The 17,270-nt window shown below is 37.6% G+C and overlaps 1 protein-coding gene and 1 long non-coding RNA gene across 3 annotated transcripts in view; both read right to left on the bottom strand.

Moving 5' to 3' along the window:
* The window catches only part of LOC306858963, a 1,377,007-nt gene that overhangs the window by 245,505 nt on the left and 1,114,232 nt on the right, over positions 1-17,270 (bottom strand). The window lies entirely within an intron of this gene.
* LOC306858926 (uncharacterized protein) lies at positions 4,146-17,018 on the bottom strand. 2 transcript variants are annotated; one of them, XM_079399733.1, is made up of 3 exons: positions 16,643-16,731; positions 6,477-6,520; positions 4,146-6,193 (listed from the first exon to the last, which is right to left on the bottom strand). In XM_079399733.1, the coding sequence occupies exons 2-3, from the start codon at positions 6,502-6,504 to the stop codon at positions 5,295-5,297; spliced, it is 927 nt and encodes a 308-aa protein (XP_079255859.1). In that variant the 5' UTR covers positions 6,505-6,520; positions 16,643-16,731; the 3' UTR covers positions 4,146-5,294. The 2 variants fall into 2 exon arrangements, with proteins under 2 accessions (XP_079255859.1, XP_079255858.1); XM_079399732.1 differs by lacking the exon at positions 6,477-6,520 and having other exon boundaries at positions 16,643-17,018.

The following is a 17,270-nucleotide window of genomic DNA, read 5'->3' as shown; positions in this document are numbered from 1 at the left end:
TGATGGATGAAAAATAAGAGCAAATAAATAAAAAAATTTAAAAAACATTTTGGCTTTGTATGTACCGTGTGTGTTGAAAGTGAGGTTGCTTGATGAGAAGCAGACAGTTCACGCTTTAAGAATCTGTACACTATAGCTGAAAGCGAATAACTATTGTGATGAACTGAAAAACAATTAATGACGGCACGTTTTGATGTTTGGTTGATCAATCAGCGGAAAAAACGTGTCATTTGCCGCTGACATGTTTGACTATATCGAATCAATGTTAATTAGTTTTCTACCCCTGAACGTAAAATTCTTGTTTTTTTTTCTTAATTTTTTTGTATTAATTTGATTTTCTATCATTTTCAGCAGCCATTTTGAGAATGTGATTTATTATTTCAGCAGTTAAGTAGACCTATTTGATTTCCCATTTGAGCAGCAATTTTCTGCGTATTTATTTGAAGATTTAAGCATTAGATTTGTCATTTTAATTTGATTAGAAAGACACTTATATAACTGCAGTTTTATAGGGACAGATTATAGCTTTGATATAATTCTGGTTTAAAGTAACTCACCAATAATACCAGCTCATGTGTACTTTGCTGGCTCAGTATATTCTACCATTGCCGCACGAACGTCGGAGAAGCAAGATAACCATGGCCAGCCTTGCAAAAGCAAAGAAAGTGGAGGATTGTGCTGTAGAAGGTTACTACATAGCGTGTCTCCAGCAAAAAAACTCTAAAAGGAGCAACAAATACTTCACTGCTGTGATACAGTGCAGGAGACACGAATATCATAAAGTTGTAAGGTTTTCGCTGGTCAAAGCACCCATGTTTTCGCACGCTTCTAAGAACGGAACAGCAGTGAAGCTGAAGAACATATGCCACAGCCTCAGTAAGTGTCACATAGTCTACAAAATTACGGAGTCTAAAATAATCGGTACAAAAATATCTGTACAATGTAGGCTACTGTATCAATTTTCAGGAACTTTTTGTATCTATTTTATAGGTGTTGTGTTTTAGACTTAACAGAACTGTCTGTAAAAGTAATGCACAGTAAAAAAAAATATTTTTCATTTTGGATGTTTAGGTCATATCAAATTTAATTATAAACTAACCTGGATTTTTTTTTTCGTCCTGAAGGCTTCTCAGAGCCAGATGGATTTGATGTGATCTGCTCTAAAACAACACTTGATGTTGTGACCGTACCGTCCTCCCGCTTCGCACCTTCAGGCAGCACAAGGATAGATGTAGCCGCTGTGAAAGCGCTGGGACCGAGACTAAATGTGAGTATGCTATAACATGTATTCTATTCAAAAAAATATATTGGCAAAGGGGCCTACGTTATTAAATCTACTCAGTAGCTAAATTAGTATTTTTTTATGCTTACAGGTAGGCGAGCTGGAAGCTAAGGTTCTGCCCCGTATTGCCGTCAGCAAGATTCTCTTGGTGGACCAGGACGAATGCATGCTTAAAGAGATATGGGTCGGTGACATCACTGGCAAAATTAAGCTTACCTTGTGGGACAGCCTAATTTTGCAGGTCCACATCTCGTTCTCCAACCTAGCAACAAGAGAGATCCAAGGGGACATTTGATTAACAACAACTCCATCCACCCAAGTCACGGAAATAACACCACTGGACGTACCTGATGGAGGCGATGATCCTGATAACAGCACTTCTTCCACGACTTTGCACGGTTTGGTCTCCGGAGTTCAAATCATAGCCAAGTATCGCTGTCCATGGTGCCACAGTATTCAAAACGACCATTTCTGCCAACTCCATCACCCACAGATGTGATGTCTGTAAGCTAGGGATGCGCCGATCAGGATTTTTGCAGCCAATACCAAGTACTGATTTCTTGTCATGGTGATCAGCCGACACTAATGCCGATTCTGATGCTTCAAGCTTTAAATAACATATGTAATAATGTTATACAAATAATCTCAAAAATTATTCCTTATACAGTGAACACTTTAATATTCCTTTAAAATGGAATTTATGCATAACATTATATCAGGATATAAAATAAATTTTGGCAATGCCTCGTTTCCAAGCTTGGCGGTTCCCTTGCCATTTAAGTGGTCTAAAATAATCCAATCTATTATTAATGATCTGGTTAAATGGTGTAGTTTGCCACAATCACTGCTAGGATGTATTCACCTTGTCAAGATGAATATTGTACCTCATCTGCTATACCTCTTCCAGATGATCCCTGTTTTGCTTCCTAGTAGAGCCTTAAGACAACTACGCAGTGCAGTTACAACTTTCATTTGGCGGAAAAAAAGGCCTAGACTTAGATACAGTTTTCTATCACTTCCTAGTAGAATGGGAGGATTGACAGCTCCCTCGTTTGAATTATATCAGCTATCTGCTCAATTAAACTTTATATCGCAATGGCATTTAGACGATCCTAATTCAACCTGGATTAGTCCAGAAGCAGCAGGTATCAGGTCTCTCCCCCTTCAGAATCTATTATATATGTCATCCACAAAATTATCAGATTTGGTCAAAGGCAATATAATTCTTAATATTATGGTTAACGCTTGGAAGCTAGCACGCAAAATAGAGGGTTATTCCACACATCTTTCACCATTAACACCTATACACAATAACCCAGATTCCCCCCTGGACTGAATGAGGGGCTATCAATCTGGAAGAAACAAGGGATTTGTGTCATAGGTGATGTGATGGAAAACGATAAACTGATGATCTTTGACCAGATTATTGCAAAGTATAATATTGATAAGAAACACTTTTTTACTTATCACCAAATACATAGTTGTGTGTCAAAATACCTAAAGGATCACCCAAGTGGTATTGGTCTGTTTACATCGGAGGTACAGTTGAAAAAAAACTGCTGTCTTCCCGGTCAGCACTTAGTCGTTTTTACAATATGCTCATAAGTTCAAACGAGGACAATTTGGATAAAGTCAGGGGTTTGTGGGAAATGGATATTGGGGAGGAAATACATGAAGCAGAATCACAGCGAGAATGATAAACTTTCTTGAGGAAGCAGCACTAGCCTGATTGTTCGGATAGGCGAGTATAGTTTTAGGGGGGCTGAGACCAAAAATAGGGGGGCTGAAGCCCACCTAAAAAGGGTCTAGAACTGCCCTTGATGACGATACAGCCCTGTCATCATTCTTCTTAATCCATGAGTTATCAATGCATGATAGACTGATAATGTGTGGTGAGCACCATTTCAAAAAACCTGCTTCTCTCTGTTCAACTCATGAAATCCACCAAGGACTGGTCAGGACAAAGCCACCTGTGTGGATGGATGAAGGATTTCATAAAGTAGTTTAGACGGCATGAATTGGAAGGATAAAGTTAAATACATGCTCAATGAAAATGTCTGCTTTACTGTGACCTAAATGTGTATCTTGTCACAGGATTGTCTTTCTAATGTTGAGTTCAGACTACACAATATTTTTGTTGATTACGATAGTCATTATATCAGATTATGTGATTGTGACTCTCAAAATCTCTCTCAAAAAAACGTCAGTCTACACGCTTCTACCCGACCCTTCATCGCTTGCCATCTTTAACAATGTGTGTGCTTTCTTCAAGAAGACAGAAGGTACCGTGAGCATAAATATACAATGGCTACCTAATGGTGTTTTTTTGCTCTGGCTGCCTCGTCGTCAGAAAAGACCAAAAAAGACAGAAAACCTGACAGTGGACACATACCTGGATTGCATAAAGAGACTGTCAATCCTCCAAAGAAAACTTGAGGTAAAATATATATTTTTTTAATTTGACCTTTGTTCACTCCGTCACAGTAGTCCATTGGGGGAACATCATAAATGCAGGAGTATTGTTGTCGTAGCTCTACTAACATTTCCTCCATTGTAGGCACTGGACACGCGTCTACATCCTGTCGCTCATGTCGCCGGAAATCCCTGTCTCTCCGTTGAAATGAAGGGGATTGCCTTGATACTAATAAACATAAGCCTGATGTGTTTGATTCATTGCACAATTAAATAGAATTAAAATTCTCAGCAGATGGCGTGTTGTTTTATGGGACAAAATTGACCGGCCCTAGGTGCAACCAAGTTGTGCCCCACGTGTGTTCACAGGTTGATTTCAACAGTAGGTAAATGTTTACTGGGAAAAGTCTATATTATAGTACACAGAAAAAGAATATGCACATTTGAATTCATACAGTACATTTATTTGTGTAGCTGTGTAACATGTAAACAGAACAAGAAACTAATTGTTCAGAGAGCCTGAACATATTACATAGTTTTATAGCTTTCAGAGAAAAAGTTCACATCTTGAGAATTGAGCCAAATAACAAAAACAACCGATAAAAATACCAAATAGATCAGCAATGCCTTTAAAACCGTAACAATATCCATCCCTACACAGAACACAATTTTCCACGCTTTTAAGACCCGTAGAAATATCCTCCCACAAACAGATGTGAGTCTTTTAATTTGTGTGAATTTTCTGGTGAGGCAGCTCTTTGGTGTGAATTCTCATGCGATGATCAAATCCTCGTTTACAGGTGAAATAACATCAGACAGAGCATGCTGCACAACTTCTTGTCCAGGCCCTTGTCATTTCTAGGCTGGACTACTGCAATGCTCTTCTGGCTGGACTTCCATCAAGCACAATCAAACCTTTACAAATGATTCAGAATGCAGCGGCACGACTGGTCTTCAACAAGCCCAAAAGAGCCAGAGTTACACCTCTCTTTATTTCCCTGCACTGGCTACCAGTCACGGCTCGCATCAAGTTCAAGACACTGATGCCTGCATATAGAACAGCTACAGGTTCAGCACCCGCCTGCTTCCTCCACTCACTATTACAAATCTACATCCCCTCTAGAAGTCTGAGATCTGCTAGTGAGCGACGCCTCGTGGTGCCGTCACAGAGAGGCACAAAATCACTTTCCAGAACATTTTCATTCGCTGTTCCTGGCTGGTGGATTGATCTTCCCACCCCTATCAGGAATGCTGATTCCTTAACAATTTTCAAGCGATGGCTGAAAACTCATCTTTTTTGTCACCATTTAAAAAAAAAAAAAAAAAAAAACTTTCTCTTTCCTTTAATCTTTCCCTGTCTTAACTTATTTGAAAAATGCCTGAAATTTGGTTTTACGAGCACTTTCTGTGTCTGTTTTACCTATTTGAGATGAGCTGCTTGATGTATTCTCCAATTGTAAGTCACTTTGGCTAAAAGCATCTGCTAAATGAATAAATGTGAATGTAAACTCAGTCCACACTGGAAGTAGCTGACAGGCTTTATCCTGGTATGAATTAACATGTGATTCTTAAGGTTTTCATTACACGTGAAAGAGTTTCCTCACTGAAAACAGCTATAAGGCTTTTTCCCACTATGAGTTCTCATGTGTTTCATAAGGATTCCTTTCTGTATGAAACTCTTTCCACACTGAGAGCAGCTGAAAGGCTTTATCCCAGTATGAATTAACATGTGCTTCTTAAGGTCTGCTTTACGAGTGAAAGTGTTTCCACACTGAGAGCAGCTGAAAGGCTTTTCTGAACAGTGACTTACCAAATGATCCTTAAGGTGTCCTTTCTGTGTAAAACTCTTTCCACACTCAGAGCAGCTGAAAGACTTTATCCCAGTGTGAATTAACATGTGAGTTTTAAGGTTTGTTTTACGAGTGAAAGACTTTCCACACAGATAGCAGCTGAAAGGCTTTTCTGAAGAGTGAATATGCAAATGTTCCTTAAGTTGTCTTTTCCTGGTAAACCTCTTTCCGCACTCAGAGCAGCTGAATGGCTTTATTCCAGCATGAATTAACATGTGATTTTTAAGGTTTTTGTTACACGTGAAAGTTTTTCTGCACTGAGAACAGCTGAAAGGCTTTTCCTCTCTATGAATTCTCATGTGTTTCTTAAGGCTTCCTTTATATATGTAAGTGATTCCACACTGAGAGCATCTGAAAGGCTTTATTCCAGCATGAATTAACATGTGCTTTTTAAGGTTTTTGTTACACGTGAAAGTTTCTCCGCACTGAGAACAGCTGAAAGGCTTTTCCTCAAAATGAATTCTCATGTGTTTCATAAGGCTTGCTTTATATATGTAAGTGATTCCACACTGAGAGCAGCTGAAAGGCTTTTTGACGTCTGTTATTTGAATGCTGCAACTCGCTGATTTTTCTCCCTTGACATGATCTTTCTGATGATGATATTTCTCCTCCACCTCGTTCAGATCTTGTCTTTCTTCTTTCACCAGGCCTAAAACAAATAAATGAGAATTAATTGTTACATTTGGAAAAAGGAAAACATTTGTGTACTAGGGCTGCAACAATTGATTAATCCAATGATTATTAGAATGATTAATCAACAAATCATTATTTCACCGATTAATCGGTAGACATTGACTTATTTAGCCTTTGCAGTCAGTTAAAACAGGGGTCTCCAACCGGCTCTCTCATGTCTCGCTGTATATATATATATATACACAGCGAGGCAAATAAGTATTGGATACACTGCCGATTTTTCAGGTTTTCCCACTTACAATGAATGCAGAGATCTGGAATTTTCATTGTAGGTACACCTCAACTGTGAGAGACAGAACATATATAAAAAATCCAGGAAACCACATTGTATGATTTTTAAATAATTAACTTCCATTTTATTGCATGAAATAAGTATTTGATGCAATAGAAATATAGAACTTAATATTTGCTACAGAAACCGTTGTTTACAATTACAGAGGTCAGACGTTTCCTGTAGTTCTTGACCAGGTTAGGGTTAGGGGGTAAGGGATTTTGGCCCACTCCTCCATACAGGTCTTCTCCAGATCTTGACCCTTTTCGCAATTGAGATTTACATATCATCTGAAAGCTGAATAAATAAGCTTTCCATTGATGTATGGTTTGTTAGGATAGGACAATATTTGGCTGAGATGCAACTATTTGAGCATCTGGATTTGAGGGTGCAAAAAAATTTAATCAAATTAAAATACTGAGAAAATCACCTTTAAAGTGCATATTGCAGGTTAAATGTTTTTTCAAATGAATATATAACCTTGTATGAAAATACCACATGAACCGTTAATGCAGGATTTGAAAATGTTTTACAAGATGTGAGGGCACAAATGTAGATAAAGTGAGGCTCTCCTTGACAGTTCTCAAAAAAAGTTTTTTTTTTCAACATCGCATCATATTACGTCACATAAGGGAGTCGTGTGCCGCACTCTGCTTTGAGTGCGCGCGAGTCAGTGTGTTTTCGGTAGTTATTTTTATTTCAATTTATCATTGTCATGGTAAATTATTGTGTTTGTGGAGGTTGCACAAACTCCAGCCTGTCAGGACATCGAGTCCACAGGTTTCCTAACAAGAAATAGGACGGTATCTTCCGGGCCTCGGTGCGTTAGTGCAGGTGAAGAGACTGGACTTCACTAATGCATCTGTTTCAAACACCGCAGTGATGTGTAGCTTAACAGATGTGATGGAGGCAGTGGAAAAGTGGAAAAGCATGGTCAGCAGTGAATGTGATCTAAACTTGTGTTTGCTCCTCCCAGCATATGCCGTCTGAGAGTAATACTGCAGGTCACCACAGGCTCCAGGAGAACACAGCACTGTCATGTCCACTACACCTGCTCCTCTCTCCAGATCCCTCCAGTCATGTCCACTACACCTGCTCCTCTCTCCAGATCCCTCCAGCCATGTCCACTACACCTGCTCCTCTCTCCAGATCCCTCCAGTCATGTCCACTACACCTGCTCCTCTCTCCAGATCCCTCCAGTCATGTCCATAGCTTAGCACTGCTAATACCCAACTCAAAACACAACATTTCAACTGTTAATATATACAGGTGCTGGTCATAAAGTTAGAATATCATGAAAAAGTTGATTTATTTCAGTAATACCATTCAAAAAGTGAAACTTGTATATTAGATTCATTCATTACACACAGACTGATATATTTCAAATGTTTATTTCCTTTAAATTTTGATGATTATAACTGACAACTAATGAAAGTCCCAAATCCAGTATCTCAGAAAATTAGAATATTGTGAAAATGTTCAATATTGAAGACACCTGGTGCCACACTCTAATCAGCTAATTAACTCAAAACACCTGCAGAAGCCTTTAAATGGTCTCTCAGTCTAGTTCTGTAGGCTACACAATCATGGGGAAGACTGCTGACTTGACAGTTGTCCAAAAGACGACCATTGACACCTTGCACAAGGAGGGCAAGACACAAAAGGTCATTGCTAAAGAGGCTGGCTGTTCACAGAGCTCTGTGTCCAAGCACATTAATAAGAGAGGCGAAGGGAAGGACAAGATGTGGTAGAAAAAAAAGTGTACAAGCAATAGGGATAACCGCACCCTGGAGAGGATTGTGAAACAAAACCCATTCAAAAATGTGGGGGAGATTCACAAAGAGTGGACTGCAGCTGGAGTCAGTGCTTCAAGAACCACCACGCACAGACGTATGCAAGACATGGGTTTCAGCTGTCGCATTCCTTGTGTCAAGCCACTCTTGAACAAGAGACAGCGTCAGAAGCGTCTTGACTGGACTGCTGCTGAGTGGTCCAAAGTTATGTTCTCTGATGAAAGTAAATTTTGCATTTCCTTTGGAAATCAAGGTCCCAGAGTCTGGAGGAAGAGAGGAGAGGCACATAATCCATGTTGTTTGAGGTCCAGTGTAAATTTCCACAGTCATTGATGGTTTGGGGTGCCATGTCATCTGCTGGTGTTGGTCCATTGTGTTTTCTGAGGTCCAAGGTCAACGCAGCCGTCTACCAGGAAGTTTTAGAGCACTTCATACTTCCTGCTGCTGACCCAACTTTATGGAGATTCAGATTTCATTTTCCAACAGGACTTGGCACCTGCACACACTGCCAAAGCTACCAGTACCTGGTTTAAGGACCATGGTATCCCTGTTCTTGATTGGCCAGCAAACTCGCCTGACCTTAACCCCATAGAAAACCTATGGGGTATTGTGAAGAGGAAGATGCAATACGCCAGACCCAACAATTCAGAAGAGCTGAAGGCCACTATCAGAGCAACATGGGCTCTCATAACACCTGAGCAGTGCCACAGACTGATCGACTCCATGCCACGCCGCATTGCTGCAGTAATCCAGGCCAAAGGAGCCCCAACTAAATATTGAGTGCTGTACATGCTCATACTTTTCATGTTCATACTTTTCAGTTGGCCAACATTTCTAAAAATAATTTTTTTTTGCATTGGTCTTAATTGATATTCTAATTTTCTGAGATACTGAATTTGGGGACTTTCATGAGTTGTCAGTTATAATCATCAAAATTAAAGGAAATAAACATTTGAAATATATCAGTCTGTGTGTAATGAATTAATCTAATATACAAGTTTCACTCTTTAAATGGTATTACTGAAATAAATCAACTTTTTTATGATATTCTAATTTTATGACCAGCACCTGTATATATTAACAGTTGAAATGTTGTGTTTTGAGTTGGGTATTATTAACAGTGCTATGAAATAATATTTATGATTTAGTGCTGTATAAATAAAACTGAATTGAATTAACCATAAATGCAGATCTGCTTGATTGTGATTTTATTTTTTATTGATTGTCAACAAAATGGGGCCATTCAAAACCTTTATAAAGTCCTCCTTCCTCTGTAAACTATATTCTAATGGCTGACACAACACATGCACCATAAGCCCAGCGGACAACTTGTCTGTATGCTGTCATTATTATAGTGTTATACCAATGGCATCAAAAAGTGTTACTTATAGATAGTCATGACCTAAATAGAGTTAACTTGTAATTGAGAATCAAAATTGTTCAGACTGATTTAATATTAAAATCTTTAACAATGTATTTATACATGTATACAAGTATTTAGCTTAGAGTAATAAATGATTTCTGCCCTAAACATACATGTGTCTGCTGGCCTGGAGAGGTCTATGCTTTCCTCACATTTCCCACACAAGCACCTATGAATCAAAACCTGTTTATCTCTCTCTCCTGCGGTGATAAGAAACCACTATCACGTAACTTTAGTGTCGGATATTAACGAGTGTGACACGCCTGATCAACGCTTATTAGTTTCTCTTACTGGTAGTATCAATACTAGCATTGCTATTAGCTAACGTGTGTATATCTGTAAGCTAACACTGATCTCTCACCAAACACCTGCCCTGTTCTCCTCACATCAACTCAATTTGTCTTCTCTGACCGTTGTTCTGTCTAATCCTGGCCTGTCCTGCTCTCTTGGCTGCATAGCAAGCTCATAATTTTATCTGTGGTCCGTCATACGAGTGTAAATACACATTTAAAATTTCCTCAGCATCCGAACTGTCTGCGATCCATTGTTTTCCTGTGGTTTAAATGGACCGCTTTCCCTTTTGATGCGTCACTTCCGGTTTTGGCGCGTTTCAGATGCGGAATTAAAATTCTCTCACAAAAACAACTCCAGAAGCCTCAATAGCGTATTTTAAAGAAAATCTAGTTCCTACAGTATTTTTCTATACATCGACTCACTGGAGTCTCTAACCTGCAATATGCCCTTTAAAGCAAAGCATATTACTAATCAGAAATTAAGTTGATACATTTACAGTAGGAAATTTACAAAATATCTTCATGAAACATGATCTTTACTTAATATCCCTAATGATTTTTGGCATAAAATAAAAATCATTTGACCCATATTGCTACAAATATACCCCAGCGACTTAAGACTGGTTTTGTTATACAGGGTCACATATAACAAATGAAAATACAGAATAATTAGAGCAATAATTAACGCATAATAAATAACAGTGTCATATACACTTTCATGTGACCCGGTGGTTGGGAACCTCTGAGTTAAAATGTTCAGTTATACATATTCTAACATAAATATATGTATATAACGGTAATCACTTCAGCTTTTAAAAATCATATGTAATTACAATTATTATTCAATGAATTCATACAAATATATATTTAGCACACAGAATAGATGACAGAGATACACTCTCATTCACCATTTAATTAGCTACATGAAAAAGTAACTGAATGACACATCCTTCTGCCTAACATCTCCTTCTGCAAGTCATACGGATAAGAAACAAAATAAAGGTAAGTGATAAGTAGGAATGCAACGATACCATTTTTCAGAACCGATCCAATCCGATACTGAAGATTCAGAGTATCGGCCGATACCGATCTGATACTAGTGGAGTGTTTTTTTTTTTGGTAAATCAATGAATGTAGAATTTCTTTATTTCTGTGTTGACCTGATCATCACTCTTTTGTGTGTTAAACACAATGTATTACATAGACAACTTCATTTTAATGAAAAATAACAAATAAAAATATATATAATCATAATCTGTGACAAAAATACTATTATTAATTAGGTTAGTGGATAATTAAGCAGCAAAATATTCTCAAAAAAAAAAATCATGGGTGCACAATATATTTTTCTAAATATTTAGCGAAACAACATTATTTATTGGGGAACAAATAAAAGTTCATAAGTGTCGGCCTAAATCTGGTAAAATGTTACACATTGCTTTTTGTATTGTAAAATACATTCAAGAAAAACAACTAAATATATTTATATATACTATAAAATTATAGTACAGTAATGAAGGCAGCAACATATATGTAGGACAGAACAGTGCAATACAAGTTTATGGTGCTTTATGTTTTTGTGCCTTCCGTGGGGCTTAACAATAACACAATAGTATACGCACAATATCGGATTTAGATCGGTCTCGTCTGACCAATACCCGATCCGGCAGAAAACGCCAGTATTGGAGCCAATACCAATACTGAGTATCAGATTGATGCATCCCTGGTGATAAGACATTTTATTTTTGGATAAACTATTTTATTCACATCTTTTAAAATACCTTATAGGGTTATGATAATCAAAACAGTCCTGAGCTAGATCAAGCTTTGATCTCTGCATACCAAGCTATCACTAATTAATTTTTATAATTTTTTTCCCCACTAATAAAAAGATTTTATCATTAGCTAGCTCCATACTGGTCCTCCCATAGTCAGCAAGGGTCCTTACACGTTCTTACACGCATATGGCAACGGCGATCTGGCGTAAACGGTTAACAGCCGTAGCCAAAGAGTGCAAAAATCACTAAGCAACAACAGAGAGGACGGCAAAACATTCATTTATCATTAATACAAAATGTAATTTAAACGGGCAAGAGAAAGCGTGCTTTTGGCATTAAACGACAACTTATTGTAAGAAGAAGAGTTTTTAGTCTTGTATGATGCCAGTAAGTCTAAAAACCTGTTTACCATTCAAAATATACTCGCCTTTTAGGAGGATGGATGTATAAATGAATTTTGTGTCAGAAAATGTGATCTCGGGATTCCCAACAAGATCATCTGTGATCAGAGAGGTATTGTGAGAGGAATAGAAGTACTGTGTATGTTGCTTAAGAGGCTGACATACCCTTGCTGGTATAGTCATATGATACAAAAATTTGGTCACCGTCAAGTCCCAGTCCTATGCATGGCCACAAACTCCATGTTGGATTATATATATATATATATATATATATATATATATATATATATATATATATATGCTGCACATCATCAGTGGATAACTCAGTGGAATGACAACATACTGAACCCTGCTGCATTAGAAAAATATGCTGACTGCATCCACCAAATGGGAGCCCCTCTTGAAAACTGCTTTGGATTCATAGATGGTATTGTACGACCCATAGCTAGACCAGCAATAACACAGAGGATCCTCTACAATGGTCACAAGTGCATTCACAGCCTAAAATACCATGGCTTAATTGCCCATCTCTATGGCCCTGTAGGTAAATCTGAATAACTTACTTAATAATGTCATTCATTAGAGTTAAAGGGACAGTCCATTGACTTTCATAGTTCGGAAGTCAGTGGATACCTAAAACTGTTTTTAGTACACAATTATTTTAAAGTAATAATAATAATATATTATTATATTTTAACAGAAGGAAAGAAGCATGACTCTGGGATGCTGGCAGAATCTGGACTGATGTCTTTGCTGGAAAAATCATGCCATGTCTGCAGATGGTCATCCAATGTGCAGGGACCTGGCATACCCACTGCGCATGAACCTGCAAGCCCCATTTCGAAGTGTTCACCTGACCACCCAAATGATGGAATTCAACAAAACAAATGAGTGAAGTCAGAGTGTCTGTGGAATGGTTGTTTGGGGACATAGCAAATTACTTCAAATTCATGGACTTCAAAAAGAACATGAACATTGGTTTGAGTAGTGTTGGAAAACTTTATGTAGTATCTGCTTTGTTAAGAAATGGACTTACTTGCCTGTATGATAATCAGACATCTTGGTTTTTTAACTTGGATCCTCCACATATTAAAGACTATTTTTCATAATATAGCACACATGCAATGCACACACACACTGTACTTTATGCACTGACCACATATACTGCACTGTATACAAATTTAATTACTGTAAACTTATTAAAAATTATAAAATTAAATTACTGTAAATGTAAAAAAAATAAGAGAAGTCACATATATTCATATATTTTATTAACATGAAAGCATTTATATATTGAAAGCTTTTATATATTAAATCACACAGAAATTCATAAATATGCAAATAATAATCTCACTATTATACAAATCTCATTATTTCTTTGTATAACCTGCAATATATATTATTTTATATTCTTTGTGTGTGTGTGTGTGTATATATATATATATATATATATATATATATATATATATATATATATATATACACACACACACACAAACACACATTACATTATTTAGCATATTAGTCATAACATTAATGAATATTATATTTTATCTCACGGCCCCGTTTGAGAACCACTGACCTGAATAGCGTGATCTACCAGCATTGCCTTATCGACCTATTGGGCACCCCTGAGTTAGAGGGTCAAATAAAGATGGAAGAGATGTGTTTTTAGCTGTATCTTGAAGATGGCTAAGGATTCAGCTGCTCAGATTGAATTGGGCAGGTTTTTCCACCAGATGGGAACAATTAATGAAAAAGTCTGTGAAAGTGATTTTGTGCCTCTTTGGGATGACACAATAATTCGTTGTTCACTTGGAGAACGCAAGCTTCTAGAGGGCACATAAGTCTGAAGTAATGAATTTAGGTAAAGGGGCACAGAGCCAGTGGTGGTTCTGTAGGCAAACATCAATGCCTTGAAATTAATGTGAGCAGCTATTGGTAGCCAGTTCAAATTGATGAACAGAGGTGTGACGTGCGTTCTTTTCGGCTCATTAAAGATTAATCTTGCAGTGGCTTTTTTCGATTAATTGTAGAAGTTTGATGGAATTGGCTGGAAGACCTGCCAAGAGAGCATTGCAATAGTCAAGTCTGGACAGAACAAGAGCCTGAACAAGGAGTTGTGTTGCATGTTCCGAGAGAAAGGGCCTGATCTTCTTAATATTGTATAAAGCAAATCTGCAGGACTGGGCAGTTTTAGCAATGTGGTCTGAGAAATTCAGCTTATCAATCACAACTCCAAGGTTTCTGGCTGTTTTTGAAGGAGTTAAGGTAGATGAGCCTAACTGGAAGGTGAAATTGTGATGAAGTGATGGGTTTTCTGAAACTACAAGCAGTTTTGTCTTAGCTAGGTTGAGTTGAAGGTGATGGTCCTTCATCCAGCAAGAAATGTCTGTTAGACATGATGAGATGCAAGTAGCTATCGTCGGATCATCAGGGTGGAATGAGAAGTAGAGTTGAGTGTCATCAGTATAGCAGTGATATGAAAAGCCATGTTTCTGAATGACAGAACCTAGTGATGCCATGTAGATAGAAAAGAGAAGTGGTCGAAGAACTGAGCCCTGAGGCACCCCAGTAGCTAGATGTTGCGACTTGGATACCTCACCTCTCCAAGATACCTTGATGGACCTATCTGAGAGGTAAAACTCAAACCACTGGAGTGCGGTTCCTGAGATGCCCTTTCTCAATAGGGTTGACAGGAGGATCTGGTGGTTGACCGTATCAAAAGCAGAGAAGCAGATTAGCAGAGAAATCAGAGAGGAGTGATCAATATAAATTAAGGTCAGTAGGATTTTGTGATTTGCGCCATACCCTTTCTGAAGCCCTGAGATTAGAACGATGTTCACGGAGAATGGCAGATAGCCAAGGGGCAGAATGCAGAAACAGGATAAATAAAAAGCGATACTTATATCATTACATAATACTTCTATGGATTTATTGCAGCAAGCAGAAAAGACTTCTCTCATGAACGCGCTGCGGAGGAGCTTTAACACCACAAAAACAGTCAACCTATCCTATCAAAATAAACCACGTAACATATAATAATAATATATATATATATAAATAACATATATAATGTGCAATGCACATTTCCTGCCAGTCCTGTGTAAACTACGGCAAGCAAAGATTATTTTAATATTGTGAGATGGCAGAGCGCAAGAAAACAAGACAGTCTGAAGTAGCTGCTCAATTAAACAAACTTGTTTGTCTCAGTCTGCTCAATCTTGCCGTTGTCAGTGCCTAAAATTGTTATAATGGACTATTTCACATCCAGAAGTGAAGGATCAGATGATGAAGTTACTAAAGAGGAGTCCGATAACAGTCTGTTACATGCACAGATGCGCGAACAGTTGCGCTGCACTCGCTTTTCTGAGGTACACTATTCGTGCCATCTAAACAAACAAGGGGTGTTCAAAAGTTCAGAGACAACACCCATGATAAACAATTAAAAACTGTCCTCTTCAGGGTAACGTTAGTCTGTTTGTGTAATACGAGATACAGCTCTCGTTAAACCCGTGAAGTTAAATTGAAACCCGTTTTTCTCAAAATTCCATTCCTGAAAATCGTAGCTATCAGCAGATAGCTATAACTTTTGTTATGGTCAAGCTATGGACTAAATATAAAATAAAAACAGTTTTGGAAAGGGCTTGAACCCAGCTTTCATATGGTATCAAAACCTACAAAAGGTAAAAATTTAACCATGTGTTGGCTTTCCTAGATCGCACCACATATAGGTATGCATTTCGTTAAAAGGCTAATCGTAGAATCATATGCAGATACAATTAATATGCAGCAAGCCATAAAACATAATATTTACTTACCTAATCTTTCATGTAGTAGCGACTATGGCAAATTAGCTGTACTCCTGTATAGACCCTGTAATTTGGGTAAATTTGGTTTTATATTCATTTTTACATTAAAACAATACTTGCCCAATTTTATCGATTGTGAAAAAAAATGTAGTAGGTTGACAATGACGTCGCTGATTAGAATTAGCAAAAAATAACTTTATTGCACATATAATTAGGAAGTTATTGAACGCGGAAATGTGTGAATGTTGTGAGTGTGCGAATATAAAACCAACTTTACCCAAGTGACCCTGTATGGATCCTTGCTGTCTATGGGAGGATCAGAAAGCGCTCGGATTAAATCCAAAACATCTTAATCTGTGTTACGAAGATTTTACGGGTTTGGAACGACACGAGGGGGAGTAATTCATGACAGAATTTTCATTTTTGGGTGAATCCCTTTAAAATATGCCTTCTATTAATGTACAAACAAATTCAGGCTCAACACAGTTTTACAATTTCAAAATAAAGGCGAATAATTAAATCTTGTGTCGGTTCAGTCACATTTCCATAAGAACTTTGAAACTTGGAATTGTCAGTTATTCATGGATATACCACACAAACAGTCATTAAAGATAAATGAAGAATAAACACCAACCTCCTTGTTCCTCCTGTTTTATTCTCCATGTTTCTGGTTCTTGTTTTATTCTCCATGTTTCTGGTTCCTCATGTTTTATTTTCAAAGGTTCTGGTTCAGTCATGTTCTCCTCACTCTCTTCTTTAACAAACACCATCTTCTCAGCAGATCTCAGTTTCAGATGATCCTCCTCCAGATATTCCTGCTTCAACACTTAATCACGACTCTGTGGATCAGAATACTACAGAGAATTACTGACCTGATTCAAAACAGTATTTCTCTATTTACAGAAACAACATTTCTAACAGTTTGTTTTATAACAGCATCACATCACAACAGAACAACAGAGAGCGCGGTGAAACTGAGCTTCTTCCTCTGAGGTGTAATGGTGTCGTCTGTGTTTTAGCGCCACCCGCTGGACTGGAGTGAGGAGAAGATAATAATAATAATAATAATAATAATAATAGTAATACAGGAGAAATTACTTAGTGCGTCTATAAGGTAAAAGGAATTTTAAAAAATTATAGCCTCGCATGGTATTTGATCAGTATCAACAGTCTTCATGAGTGAGGATTAGAGGAGAAAAATTAGCTAATTACTCTGAAATATTTCATTAAATATCACACAACGTTGCAGCATGTAAATATGG

The sequence above is a fragment of the Barbus barbus genome, assembly GCF_936440315.1.
Source record: "Barbus barbus genome assembly, chromosome: 39".
Lineage (NCBI taxonomy): Eukaryota > Metazoa > Chordata > Actinopteri > Cypriniformes > Cyprinidae > Barbus > Barbus barbus.
Note: the sequence above shows the minus strand (reverse complement) of the source record. Positions and strands in the feature narration are given on the sequence as shown.

Bases quoted from the DNA above. Each gene is read 5' to 3' on its own strand.
- LOC306858926 (XM_079399732.1), bottom strand. From the start codon at position 16,778: ATGGTGTTTGTTAAAGAAGAGAGTGAGGAGAACATGACTGAACCAGAA. The intron at 6,194-16,642 runs GTTGGTGTTTAT...TATTTGTTTTAG, and splicing joins AAAACAGGAGGAACAAGGAG to GCCTGGTGAAAGAAGAAAGA.